The sequence below is a fragment of the Notechis scutatus genome, chromosome 2 (genome assembly GCF_049901735.1).
Source record: "Notechis scutatus isolate UNSWTSFEM ecotype Mainland chromosome 2, rNotScu1.2, whole genome shotgun sequence".
In the NCBI taxonomy this organism is placed as follows: Eukaryota; Metazoa; Chordata; class Lepidosauria; order Squamata; family Elapidae; genus Notechis; species Notechis scutatus.
The window spans coordinates 25,749,640-25,763,096 of record NC_142010.1 but is presented as its reverse complement, the minus strand read 5'-3'; the positions used below and the strand labels follow the sequence as shown (position 1 = coordinate 25,763,096).

General features: G+C 41.0%; 2 protein-coding genes and 1 long non-coding RNA gene across 3 annotated transcripts in view; all 3 read right to left on the bottom strand.

The window, feature by feature from the left end:
• The window catches only part of LOC148131938 (uncharacterized), a 174,182-nt gene that overhangs the window by 4,731 nt on the left and 155,994 nt on the right, over positions 1-13,457 (bottom strand). The gene's annotated exons all lie outside the window — the stretch shown is intronic.
• On the bottom strand, positions 3,360-7,909 carry PPP1R11 (protein phosphatase 1 regulatory inhibitor subunit 11). The gene is made up of 3 exons (XM_087953917.1): positions 7,615-7,909; positions 5,267-5,375; positions 3,360-3,952 (listed from the first exon to the last, which is right to left on the bottom strand). Exons 1-3 carry the CDS (start codon positions 7,678-7,680, stop codon positions 3,732-3,734), a joined length of 396 nt encoding a protein of 131 aa, XP_087810043.1. The 5' UTR covers positions 7,681-7,909; the 3' UTR covers positions 3,360-3,731.
• Positions 10,546-13,457, bottom strand: part of POLR1H (RNA polymerase I subunit H) — a 7,324-nt gene continuing 4,412 nt past the window's right edge. The window contains exons 3-5 of the mRNA XM_087953916.1: positions 13,114-13,211; positions 12,483-12,592; positions 10,546-11,112 (exon numbers count right to left, since the gene is read on the bottom strand). Of these exons, the coding sequence (XP_087810042.1) occupies positions 11,088-11,112; positions 12,483-12,592; positions 13,114-13,211 (233 nt within the window). The 3' untranslated portion in view covers positions 10,546-11,087. The remainder of the gene's footprint in view (positions 11,113-12,482; positions 12,593-13,113; positions 13,212-13,457) is intronic.

Below are 13,457 nucleotides of genomic sequence, written 5' to 3'. Positions count from 1 at the left end.
CTGCCCTAGACACCGAAATACCTGCCACATTATAAAAACAGCACAACAAACATTATCCAGCCCAACTTTCTTAGAAAACACATTAAGGTGTTTAAGGTTTCAAGCAGGATATGTGGTCTCCAATAATTAAATTTTCAAGACTCTGCTCCTTCTGACCCCAGAGGCGATATAAAGCTATCTTAACTAATTCTAGAGAGGCCGACACAAGGTATTAAGCAACACTGTGTCTTCTCTGATTTTGGCTTGGGCTGTGAAGGAACCAAGAAGCTAGGAACTACTCAATAAACTCATGTTTAACACATTCATCCCAGCAATTTTTAGCTTTACTCTCCACATGCTTGTGAACTTAGAATTATGCTTATTTGGTGACCATGCTCCCCCTTTTGGTCTATAAAAATAATATATATCTTTTTCATATTTGTGCTGGAGGTTTTGGTTTGGGAGTTCTGTACATACAAAATTCGTGGCCTGCAAGTGAACTACATGTTTTTCCTAATGCCTTGTGGGATGGTGAAAGTAAACTAACTTTCCTGGCTGAAATGCACAAACACTTAAAACAGGAGCACCTGCAATACTGCTAGGACAGGGTAAGGCAAGAACCTTCCACTGGATTGCTGGTGACTTCTCAGAAACACAGGGAACTTGTAATCTTTCATACTGTGGGGACCAGGTGCTGCTGAGAATCAGACTGCCCACCCTTAACTTAGGAAAAGGCTTAAAACCTTAGTTTCAAGATAAAGCATTATATTCAGAGGGACATCCATTGAAAAACTTTGTATCTTATTCATTGAACAGACATTTTATTCTTCAGTATACTTATATTCTGCTTCTCCATGAAGCTCAAGGCAGCTTTTCCCACAGTTCCAAATATCCCAAATGAACACAAATCGGGCATGTCAACCAGCAAAATCCATACAATTTAAGTATTCAAACCATTAACTTTGGCACAGGCTTCCTCAGGATGCAAGAACAAGACAGTCTGGCATAGTTTTTCAAAACAGGGTGTCTTCCCAGCGTTAGGACTACCAACAAGCAGCAGTTCCCAGCAATGGGGAGAGTTGTAGCAAAATCATCAAAACCATTAAACTATTTTTATCCAAGTAGCTAGTGACTTTGGTTGGCCATTCATGGTAATGTACTAAATAGATCAGAGCTATTTCAGGAATGTCTTAAAACAGGAAAAAAAAAATCCTAACTCTCGGGGTTTCAAGCAAAATCTTAATTGTTGAAATTGAAAGGGTAAGAAGGCTTACAAGTTGAGAGGGTGAAAAACTTCTTCTTTTGAGTTTCTGGTCTCCTAATGTCAATGCTTACCAATTTTCTATAATACTATGCCTGTAATTTCTATTAAACTTTTTAATGTTAAAGTCACCATCCTCAGATAAATACGTTGGGCAGCTCATTTACCTGTCAGGCATGGTTTTTATTGAATGAAGTAGAATTGCTGTATGAAAAATTGATACAAATATGTCATATGCAAAATTTGACACTCTGTAGTGCACCACATTGAGATGGTGGTGATGTTTAAATTCAGCGCCACGTTTCTTAGGCTACTGCGGGGATCCAGGAAGCCAGTTCAAATGTATGAATCTATGCTATAAACCTTAATGCTTTTAAAAAATATGAACATTCTATTTTCCAACAAGGCCAACAAGAAACTGTCTAAATGACCTCCCAGTCAATTTGCCCAATTTTGTGCTTTCCTGTAAATATATTTTATAGCATTTTATACAGCAATTCTTGTGTTTGCTGGGCCAGTCCACTGAACTCTCCCATCCAATGTCCTGTTTTGCAACATGTTTGCTATGAAATATGCCAGTCACGGAGGCACAATCTATTTTCTCAGCTGATTGTGAGCAAACATATATCTTACTTCTCTGGTGAAAGCAAAAGACAGTAATACTATAGAAGCTTATATAACCTGCCCAGATTTGTACATCTGTACAGTTTGTATTGTGGGGGTGAGGGGAAGCAAAGAGCACATAATGAAGTCCATAAGCTCAACCAACTACAATATTTATCCAATTGTGCCATGCAACTTGCCTAAAAATAGTAGCTAACTATGAGTTTTATCACAAAATGCCAGGAGGTCCAGCCTTCTTCTGTTATTTTGTAAACCAAATTTTATCTAGTGAGAACACAAAATACAAGAGGCTTTCTTTGAAACCCAAACTTTCCTGCACAGACTTCTCCCTAAGCCAAGAACCCACTTCGGCAAATGAGTGATACAAGAATTAAGGGGGTTAAACCTCACTAAGGGGCGAGATTGGTTTCTTATTTTAAAGGTTTCTACCGAGAACATTCATGCACCTTCAGCTTTAATCTCTGAAAAAAGTAGTTCATCATGGCTGATGAGAAACATACCTGCTGTAAGGCTGACTAAACTGAGCTTACCTGTCAAAAAGGTTATACACTGCTGTGAGCATTTCTTGTGGAATGTGATTTTTTTTAATCAGCAGGGTGCTAAAATAAGCACACGGAGGAAAGAGAAAGATTTTGAGAATGTACAATTCTCCCACATCAAACCACGGGTAGCCAGGATAATCAAATGTTCATGCAACGGAAGGTCCCATTCCTTAGGCTCCAGCGGAATCCCGTGGTTTCAGGAAAGGTCGTATATAATATGCCCAAGCAATGGAATATACGGGGATTGTGCAAGGGGACCATGGGATTGGTTTTCAGACTGGGCCCAACTTCCTGGGTTGTTTTTTTTTTGAGTCCATACATCAGCCTGTGCATACAACGTCTTTTACATCTTTCTAGTTTACATTTTCAAGTTCCTCTCAACCCCAAATCAGTAAGACCCACGAGGTTTCCAACCATTTCCCATGTCTTTTGCACCCTCTCCATACCTTTCATTCCCACTACTAAGAATTCTTACAGATGTTTATGTAAGAAAAATTAAAAAAAAAAAAAACATGGGGGGGAGGGGGAGAGGAAGTGTCCTTTTAAGAAGATACCTGAAGATAAATGGAGACTGTCGTGCTATCACTGATGAGGTGGAATCAACACCTACCCTTTTCCAGGAACTAGGAGCCTAAGAGAGTGGAGGGACCTAATGACTGCATCTTTATAAGGCAGCTTTATGTCAGAGTGAGTTTGCACTGAGTGAGTCTGCAAGGGGGAGGCAGTGGAGCCGATAGTGAAAGCGATGCAGGCTCAGCGCAAAAGAAAAATGCAAGCACGGATTAACCGAGTGGACTGTAGGTTTCTTACACAGAGCTAAAAAAGACCAATGGGAAAGGAGCCTGCAATAAAGGAAGAAACCGGAGATAGTGAGGAAGACAAGGGGAAGGAGGAAAGATCTTGGTCAAAGCTCTATCACTGCTCTTCTCAAAGCAGACCCAATCCCCGTCATATTCATCACCGATAACAAATATTTAATTAAGTTGCAGTGGGGGGGAAAAAAATCAGCCACAGTACCCAAGAAGGTACTGTCAATACATTCCTCGTTGGGCAGGGTGAGGATGGGTGGCACCAGACAGACTCACCAGCCACGGATGGATAGAGACAACAGTAGCAGCACTGACACAAGACAGGCGTGGAGCTGGGTGTGAGTGACCCTCCCTCCCCCTTACCCACGGGGTCAAGGCAGCACCAGCACAAGACAGCTGAGAACTGGATGTATAGGCCTTCCCTTCTTTTCATCCCTCGCCTCAGTTGGGGCGGTGTCAGTCCTTTTTTGGGGGAGAGTTGAGGAGCTCCTTCTCTGCCCCATGGCCAAGTATGGTTCAGTGCTGCATGGCCCCTGCATGGTTTTGGTCAGGTAGCTCCACCTTCTTGGAGTTGTTCTCCTTTGGACCAGCATCTCCCGCTTTAGACTGTGCCTTCCCCCGCTGGCCTTTCTTGTGGCCTCGGATGCAGTGGGCATTGCCGCAGCCTTCATCGTCCTCATCTTCGCTCTCTGTTGAGCTCTCATCAAAAGCCCGGGGCTTCTCGTAGATGCAGCAGCCTGTGTTGAGAAAAAGGGAAGAAGTGGAGAGGAATGGCAAAGAAGGGAAGGTAAAAAGGACTCAAGAGGCAACAGAGGACATTAAAAAGGTGGAACACACACAAAAAAAGAACAAAGCAAGAATAAAGAGACATTGTGAATGCGGAGGAAAGTGAGCATTGATACAGCATGGGACAGTGTTTAATAAAATGCAAAATCAGTGGAAATATACAAAGCGGAAATATTGGATGCATGAAGATAAGGAATTGAAGGAAATGGCAGATAGTGAAGAAGAACAGAAGGAAGGAGAGGAAGAAAACACAAGAGAGATAAGCACAGAAATATAATAATTCAACAGCAATTGCATCAATGGAAGAGGAGACAAAGGAATAGTCACGTTTTATCTACCAACAATTCTCACTTTTGGAAAATGAAAGGACTATGCAGACTTTCTTCAAACTCCAGAACATTTCTCTCTATCCCATATGAATCTATAGGGATCAGCATAGTCAGGAGCAAATAATTCATTTTTCTGACACATGTTGGTGCCAGGATGGAAAAGATACAGCAATCTCTTCGCCTCTTTAGACCCAACTCACCAAGGAAAAGTAGAGACTCTGTCTACATGATGTTTGAATTATGTAGTAATTATTCTTGTTGCTCATTTATTTGGCCAGGGAACAGCAGGGAGAAATTAGAAATAGGACAAATAGCACCTCTCCAGTTAATTAAGTTATTGTTATAGCAATATCTCTATCCTCCTGTGATCATCTCAAGATGCCTTCTCATCAAATTTCCAGTAAGTACTGCTAAGTACCTATGGTTAATTGAGGCAATTAGTATCCCCTCCAGGCTACAATGTCATAAGCAACCTGGTGTCCTCAAAGCTTATCATTCCCAACTGAAGTTTAAGATTATATTCTCAACATTATCAAGAAGCAACCATGGAACATGTCAATTATAGCAAGTGGCTTCCCAGTACAGGACAAGTGGAGTATGTATGGGCCAGGATACATGATGATACAGGACTCCACCTGTTTTTCCAGGAATTATTCCTCTATTTCCACTAGTTTGTCCATACGCTGTGGAATTTGATCTCATTACCTATGCTTACATTCTGATATTATATGCTAGAAGGTGACCAGTCTACAGAAGGGTAACCCTAAAGCTAACAATCTAGATGAATGCATCCCTGGAGAAAGGGATGGATTAAGAAAATGTAAAAAAATGAGTTAGCCTCAATTAGTGCACCCTGGATGCTGCACTCACATTGGGAGAAATACAACTGAGGAGGAAGAATTTTAAGAAACAATGGTAGAGAATGGCAGTGCTCACATTTGGAAGATCTCCGTCCCAAGTGCTCGTTGTCCACTGTGTCACTTGACCATTCCACCTTCTTGGATGGCTTTCGTTTTCTTAATTTGATAGTGAGACTACGATTTTCCTGGGAAGACGACAGAAGAGAAGAGGGTTTGATGTACATATAATCAAAGAATTTCTCATTCAATATACAACAGCTTGGTTTTCCATTCTGCGGAATACTTTCTACATAGCTGTACCTGAGGGGAAAAACCTCTTTAGTTTTGCCAATAAAGACAACTGCAGACAGTTCTGAGGGCAACCTCAAAGTTTAATTGCTGCCACTTTTATGATCAAACCCTACCTATACCACAATATCTTATGCCATTAACTTGCATAAGAGCCAAAAGAAATAGCCTTTCATTATACATTGAAACATTAGATTTTATATTTTAATAGGTTCTGGGGCAGAGATATGAGCTGTCTACTGTAGAGAACCCAAGCTTAATTGAATTCTATATAAGAGTTCTCAGGTTTTATGAAGAATACTAATAGAAGAACATTTAAATGGGCAGCATTGCTACAACACAATGTGGTACTTTAATATTATATCCAGTATCACATCAGGGCATTTAGCACAACATTTCTTCTTAACACAAAATACTATATCTTAATATAGAAAAAAATTTAAATGATATAAATGCTTGATATGATACATCTACTCATCAATAATCTACAAAAACATCCACAATTTTGAAAAAGTGCACAGCTTTCATTTGAGTTCCATAGGCAGTCCTTAGCAACCATAATGGAACCTGCCCATCATGGCCATAAGTTGTGAGTTGACTTGTCACATAATTCTATCATGACCAACTTGATTTTACAATCATTTTTGCCCTAGTCATTAAGCAAACCAATGGTTCACTATGGGCACAATTAAAAAAAAAAAAAAAGGAAATGCTGGTTTTCAGCAAAACCAAAGTCACATGACACTACAAATAACCATAAATAAGCCCAAGATAGGTCTGTTGTAACATGGTCAATAAGCAACCGGTTGTAAGTCGAGGACCATCTGTAATTGAAAAAATACTGTAGGTGGCCTAGGTGATCCTGAGCCAAATTCTCTCAGCCTCTCGCAATATCCAAGGTAGAAGTAAACAAATAATGACTTTGAAGGCAGTTTTTGTATATCTATATCTCCATGTGTCTGTATGTGTGTCTCTCTCTGTGTGTGTGTGTATGTATGTATGTTATTCAGCTTTGTTCGGGTATTTTCCCATGTCATTATAGTTGTGCTTTTAAAGTTGTAGCAACATTTTGGCAGAATCTCATCTGCCATCATCAGGCTTCTGTATTGTGTTTGTCTGCATAGTGTATTGTCATTTCGCTTCTCATCCAAGAAGCTTCTTCAGCTCTGACAGGATAGTGGGGAAATAGAAGGATTTATATCCCTTGCAGACAGCTGGTCATTTGCATCTGTTTAGAGGGTCATCGAGGCCACTTGGAGGTTTAAATGTGTGTAGTCAGGGTTAACTGAGTAGTGCTCCTGGTTCCTGTAGTCTGCACTTTTTCCTCTGGAAATCCATTCCGAGTCCCACACCATTCAAAGGGTGTTCATCCCAAATTGTATAGCTAAAAGTCTGCAGAGATTCTCTGTTTGTATCTGTATTCTAAAAGTCTGTTAGAGACCCTGAGGACACAGATAAACCTCCCAAGTGCTTCAAGGACCCTCTATAAAAGGATGCAAATGACCAGCTGTCTGCAAGGGATATAAATCCTTTTCCCACCGTCCAGTCAGAGCTGAAGAAGCTTCTTGGATGGAAAGTGAAACGTCTTCAAAGAAAAATCAGAAAGTCCAGTTGCCTCTTGAAAACAAAAAACAAAAAAAGCACCTTTTGGAAGCTCTACAGACTTATTTGCTAGCGCTAATTCAGATTCCGAGACAGAAGCCGCTATTTCCAAATCTCCTCCGGGTTTTTTTTTAGGCAAACCCAATTAAAAGATTCAATGGGCTCCGTTCCCATTGATCCTGTTAGCGAGGCCTTCCCACCCTCGGAGGCTTTCTGCCACCCAGATGCTCTTCAGGGACCCAAGACCTTCAGGCTACCTGACAAAAGACCTGCCCTCCGCTACTTAAAGCCATTGGCCGTCCAAGTGATCCCAAGCTTTCCCTTCCATCACAGGCCTTCTCGCCGCCACCGAAGGCCCCCCCGCACCACCATCACCCCGCTTGGTGGTTGCCACGACAACCGCAGGCGCCGAGGCTCCGCGGGCGGGGCTCCTCCCTCTCCTCCAACGTCATCATGGTTGCCATGACGCCGGCTGCCCCTCCGCCCGCCCCCCACACACCCCTCCGCCCTCCCCGCCCCCGGCCTTTTCCTCACCGGCTCAATCACCTCCGTCTCGGTGACCGTCGTGGTCGCTCCCACGCTAGAAGTCGACTCGGCCATGCTGCGGCGAAGAGTCCGGCCGCGGATGGAGCTGCTTTGCGCGGGAGGGGAGAATATCCGTTGGAGCCCCCGCTCCAGGGCTCGGCGGAGCCCACCCCGGCCTCTGGTCAGCTCCCGGCGCCTGTTTAGCCGCAGCACCCGCCCTCACGCTGCAGTCACCGCCTCTCCCTCGCAGCGGGAGCAGCCGTCGATTTCCAACCCCACTTCCTACTTCCGGTGCATGTGCGTGGCTTTAACCGGTCCCCGTGGAGATTCCAGACTCACTTCCGGTGTGCGAAAAAAAAAAAAAATAGAAGGAATCGGCTGAGCGCGTTGGAAACTGATTTTTAAACAGATTTAACAGAGTTGGAAGGAACCTTGTAGATCGTCTAGTCCAGGGGTCTCCAACCTTGGCAACTTTAAGCCTGGAGGACTTCAACTCCCAGAATTCCCCAGCCGGCTGGGGAATTCTGGGAGTTGAAGTCCTCCAGGCTTAAAGTTGCCAAGGTTGGAGACCCCTGGACTAGTCTAACCCCCTGCCCAAGCAGGAGACCCTGGAGGTTTCCTTTCAGCAATCCTTAGTTTCCCTATGCTCTTGTGGTGACCGGGCTTGGTTCTGTAGCGATAATGGACTGCCATCTGTCAGAAACGGTGTAGGAGGTGGTTGGACTAGATGACCTATAAGGTCCCTTCCAACTCCGGCATGAAATAACCCTAGTTTTGCATTCGACAAAAAGACAGATTTTTGTTTATGGCAGCCCTGAAGCTTTGACCGGAGAATGACCATAGAAACTCGATTGTGAAGAATTTGGTTTTTGTATAACAGAGTGGTCGAAGTCTCTTATCTGATTCAACTGTGGCAGCCATTAACTTCCACAGCTTTAATTCTAACTTAACTCCCGTGGACCTCATTCCATGTAAAGAGGTCCCTAAGGGGGCCTGTCACATTTTGATTTTTTGAATTTGGAATTTTTGTTTGACAAATAAATACATTAGAACAGCAGAATTCTATTTAAGGGGCAATGTCTAGACTAGAGTTTGATGACAAAAAATCCTGTAGCCTTTTAAGTATCTGTTCCAAATGCTGACTCACCAAATCCTACTTCATAAATGTTTATTTGAGTTAAAATGTTAAAAGATTTTTCAGTGAAACAGACCATTAAGTCTATGTAGCTTAACCCAAAAGTAACAAAACAAATTATCACAATGTAGCCTGACATTTACCTGACATAATTGGAATAAAAAATGCAAGATCAGTTAATTTCATTGTCCGTTTATGCAAACATAAATGTGCTCCCTTAAGCATTGACTTCTGAAGGGATGTTGCCTAAAGATGCTTTAGGATTAAGATGCTAGTTTCTGATCAGATCCACTTTGCACATAATTTCCAAATGGTCCACTGAGGAACTCTTTTTTCCTTAGAGACTATTTCTGCACACAGCACCAGGAATTTGTGAAACAGTTATGGAATCTCAAAATGCAGGCAATCCTTGACAGAAGATTCTTCTTTCTGTAACTCAGGTGTGTGGAATATCATCAGATGTCTAACATTTAAACTTATATTGGAATAAGTGACAACTTTCTGTTGATGGTATTCTTGTAGTTTTCAATACTTTAATACTTCAAGCCAGTAGTTACAGGCAAATTACTGACTTGGAATTCAAACTGCTTTCTCCCATTAATAGCTGATCATCCACTTCTGTATTTGAGACCTGTATTTGAGATGATTTCCTATTCCCCAGCTAACTAGTCCAAGACTTTGAACAAGCAGAACTATAATGGCTTTTTCAAGATTCCACAAGGAAACTGCTTTATCAGTCTGGCAAGTGTAGTCCAGATATTTGGAAGAAGTCAGAGATAGTAACTGTTGCTTTCACTCCAATGCATGAATCAATCCAAAAAGATGATGCCCACCCCCCAAATGACTAAATTATGCAACATCACCAAAGAACATGCTTCTGTCCTCCCTCCCAATTAGAGAGTGTTGTATAAGTCCATGCCTTTGAGAGGAATTGGAATAAAATAACCCTAACACTTTTCAATATACAAGCCAATGTTCTGTGTCATATTGAATATAATTTAAAAAAATCAAATTTTGGAAACCCAAGGACAGAGTAATGGAAGACAGCACTGTAATATGAGTTGCTAGGGACCCACAATGATTCAAGATATGAAGGTTGCATATCAGTGTTACGCTATCCAACTAGAATGGACTTCAGCAAACCTTCACATCATTTTCAAATCTTCAAGGTACTTTGATGTTATGCTAGCTACTGACCAGTAGGAGTCACTATGCAACAAGTTTGGTTGTTACTGGGATTATTTAGGCTAGCTAGCTAGACTACCTCATGCTAGATACTCTACTGTTTACAGGGTTTGAAGCTTCAGGCCCCAAATTAAAAAACTTGCTAATATGAAGGCATATAAGAAAAGGAAAGCATTAATTATATGGCTTCTATAAGACATTTCCTGTAGGCTACTGGCAGCCAGGCCAAGATAACTTTAAAGTGAATAGTACTGTAATTGTCATGAAGTGCATGGCCTGAGAGTTCAAATCCGATTAAAAGATTGGACACTAAACATTTAGTACTGAGGATGCAAACTGCCGAAAAGTCCCAATAAAAGTAAAACTGATTGAATAGTGACTCCTATTCATCTATAGTTAGTACTATATAAAAACTACACAAGCAGCCCCATCTCCTTGAAGAGGAGGTGGCTTTGAGGTCCACATTAATAAAGATCAGAAAATTTGCAGTTTCTTCATGTCTGGGGGCAGGTGCCAAACGGAACCCAAGAAAGACTACAAATTATTCCTTTCGTGCTCACTTAGTTGCTATTGCAGTCTAGCATCTATTTCCCAAAGAACCACAAAGCAGAAGAATTAGATCATTTTGTACAATGTAGATTTATGAGTTCATACAATTTCATTGCTAAGCAACCACCCACACAGAATCATCTTTTTTTTTTTTTGAAACAGAATTCAGACCAGCATGAATAAAACCATAACATATTCAAAGGAGAGTGGAAGATCTCTCGTCCCTAGTTCTGTGTAAAACTCATAAGCTTATAGTAGCCGGAGGAACCAGTAAAATTCAATAAAAACATGAATTTATAGGGAAATAAATACACATAAAAGCAGCAATAAAGAGAAACTTGCAACTCAGCACATGTTTTGATCACTGTTCTTTCACTGACCGAAACAGTTGAGGAAAAGAAATTTTGAAGTTCTGCAAGGCCATTTGTCAGGTCCTGTTTTTGCTCTTTCCATTTTCATTTGAACTGTGCAATTGGATGATTGCAGCTGCCAATTTAAACAGGATGCTTCTAAAGAACCTAAGAATGTTCTCATCTCTTCATAAACATCCAAAAATAATTCTCTGGCACTTGGAATTTTAAGTACTGTCTTCCACAAATTTTGGCAAAGGTGATTAAGAATCTTCTTTCTCCTGGAACCTAGAATTTAAAGAATAAACAGTGTAAATTGTATTGAATTGTATTAGAGGTCGATGGAATTGCTGACACCGGATTAAAAACGTATGCTGGATCAATTAATGACTCATATACAATCATTTTACAGACAACGATTAATGTAATATCTTTACAACTCTCCCACTTGTTTTATACATAATCTAAATAACCTGACAAGTTAGATGATTTCAGAACTTCAGAGGCAGAATAGGCAAGAGAATGAAGAATCATCTGAGACCTATTCTGCAGAAAAATCTGGAGCCATCATCAAATGGTATCCCCAATACTTCTCTTCGAAAAGAACCCAGATGAATATTGGAGATGAACAAGACTGGCTTGCCAGGGACTGCCACAAAGAAGAGGGAGTCAAGCTATCCTCCAAAGCACCTGAGGCCAGGACCAGAAGCAATGGGTGAAAACTAATCAAGGAAAGAAGCAACCTAGAACTAAGGAGGAATTTCCTGACAGTTAGAAAAATTAATCAGTGGAACGACTTGCCTCTAGAAATTGTGGGTGCTCCAACACTGGAAGTTTTTAAGAAGAGATTGGTCAGCCATTTGTCTGAAATAGTGTAGGGTTTCCTGCCTAAGCAGGGAGTTGGACTAGAAGACCTCCAAGGTCCCTTCCAACTCTGTTATTCTCTTCTCTTCTGATCGGTCATCATACTTGTGGTGTATGTTGTCCTCCTATGGTGGTGCTGCAAATGTGGGTCTTGGTGCTCAGCTCAAATTATGTCACAGCATCCCACAGTCATCTGATCACCATTTGCAACCTTCTTTGCTGGCTTCCTACAAGCATAGTCAACGGGAAAGCCAGGAGGTTTGCAAATGGCAACCTGTTGAAGCCCCTGCTATATAATCCATAGTGATTTGCTGAATGACAGCAACAAGGAGTGCTGGAATTTCCACCCCTAAGGGTCATGGTCATTGTCCTTTATGACTGCTTTACTGTCATTAAGTGAGGACTACATGTGGTAAAATGAATTGTAAATTAAATCATGTCTTTAAAGTCCTCCTGGAACTCAGATATATTTCCATCATGGACTATTATCAGATTTGAGACTACCACAGAAAAACCTCTGCCTTACTACCACAATCACAGCTTCTACTGGTGGACCAGAAAAGACGGTTTCATATTCCTGGGGAGGTTTGTATAGATTTAGATAACCCTTGAATAAAAATAGTACAACATATAAATCCTAAATAGTTTACGGTCTTAAGGGCTAATCCTAACATTTAATGTTGAGTCCTGTAACAAGCAAACAATATAGCTGGGACAAAACAAATGCGACCTAACATAAAACAACTTGTCATCATAAGCAGATAGAGAGGGGCAATATATTTACAAGCTCTTACTTGCATTGGATGCAGGTGTAGAAAACTGTCTGCCCTTCATCTGCAGATCTCATCTGTCGAGTATGGTAAGCCATGCCCTCATGCCCACAACGAGGACATTTTCTGTCAATCTGAAATGATTGAAATGAACAAAATAAGCGTTCAGTAAACCTGATGTTGGTAAGGCAGAATCCTTAAGGTGCAATTGAGGATTTATTCCTGTAAGTCCTTTGGCTATGAGCACAGGCTGCTGCAGAGGTGCCCTTATAAAAGCTTATATCTAGGGTAACCTCCTGCATACAAGTTTTAAAAATCTAAGAACAAAGTTAATATTTCCTCAAGGGTAAAAGTGCCAAGCTCACTCTTTGCAGAGGAATTCATTTATACTTTTGTGTTCGTTTCCCTTCTTTGCAGCTATTCCAGATTGACTGAATATTTCTAAAATTGTTTCTAGAAAATATAGTCAAAGCCTATTTTAAATGTTTGATGGAGGCACAGCAGTGTCTGTTATTTCCCATGTCACCACAGGGTGACATATTTATGCAAATAAAGAAAACTGTCACAAATTATATAATTTACATCATTTGCATATTGACACTATCATGCCTATGATGCTTAATGGAACTAATAGCTAGCCTTCTCATTCACTCACCAGTGGACCCTTAACTTCTTTTCCTTCTTCTGCAGTCAAAGAAGAGGAATCTATTTTGTTGAATGTGACAGATGTATGGATGACTCTCTTTTCAAAATCTATGCAAAGAAAAAAAATGTATGAAGAATTATTAAAATGCTCATTAATTCAAGCGTGTCAGTTTCTTCTTTTTTATTTTTGTGCTTTTAAGTCAATGTTGACTCCTGGCAATTGCCTAGACAAGTTTCTGCAATTTTCCTGGCAAGATTTCAAGAAGTGTGTTGTCTTTGTCTTCTTCCTAAGGCTGAGAAAAAAGGACTGGACCAAGGTTACCAAACTGGCATCATGCCTAAAGCAGGACTAGA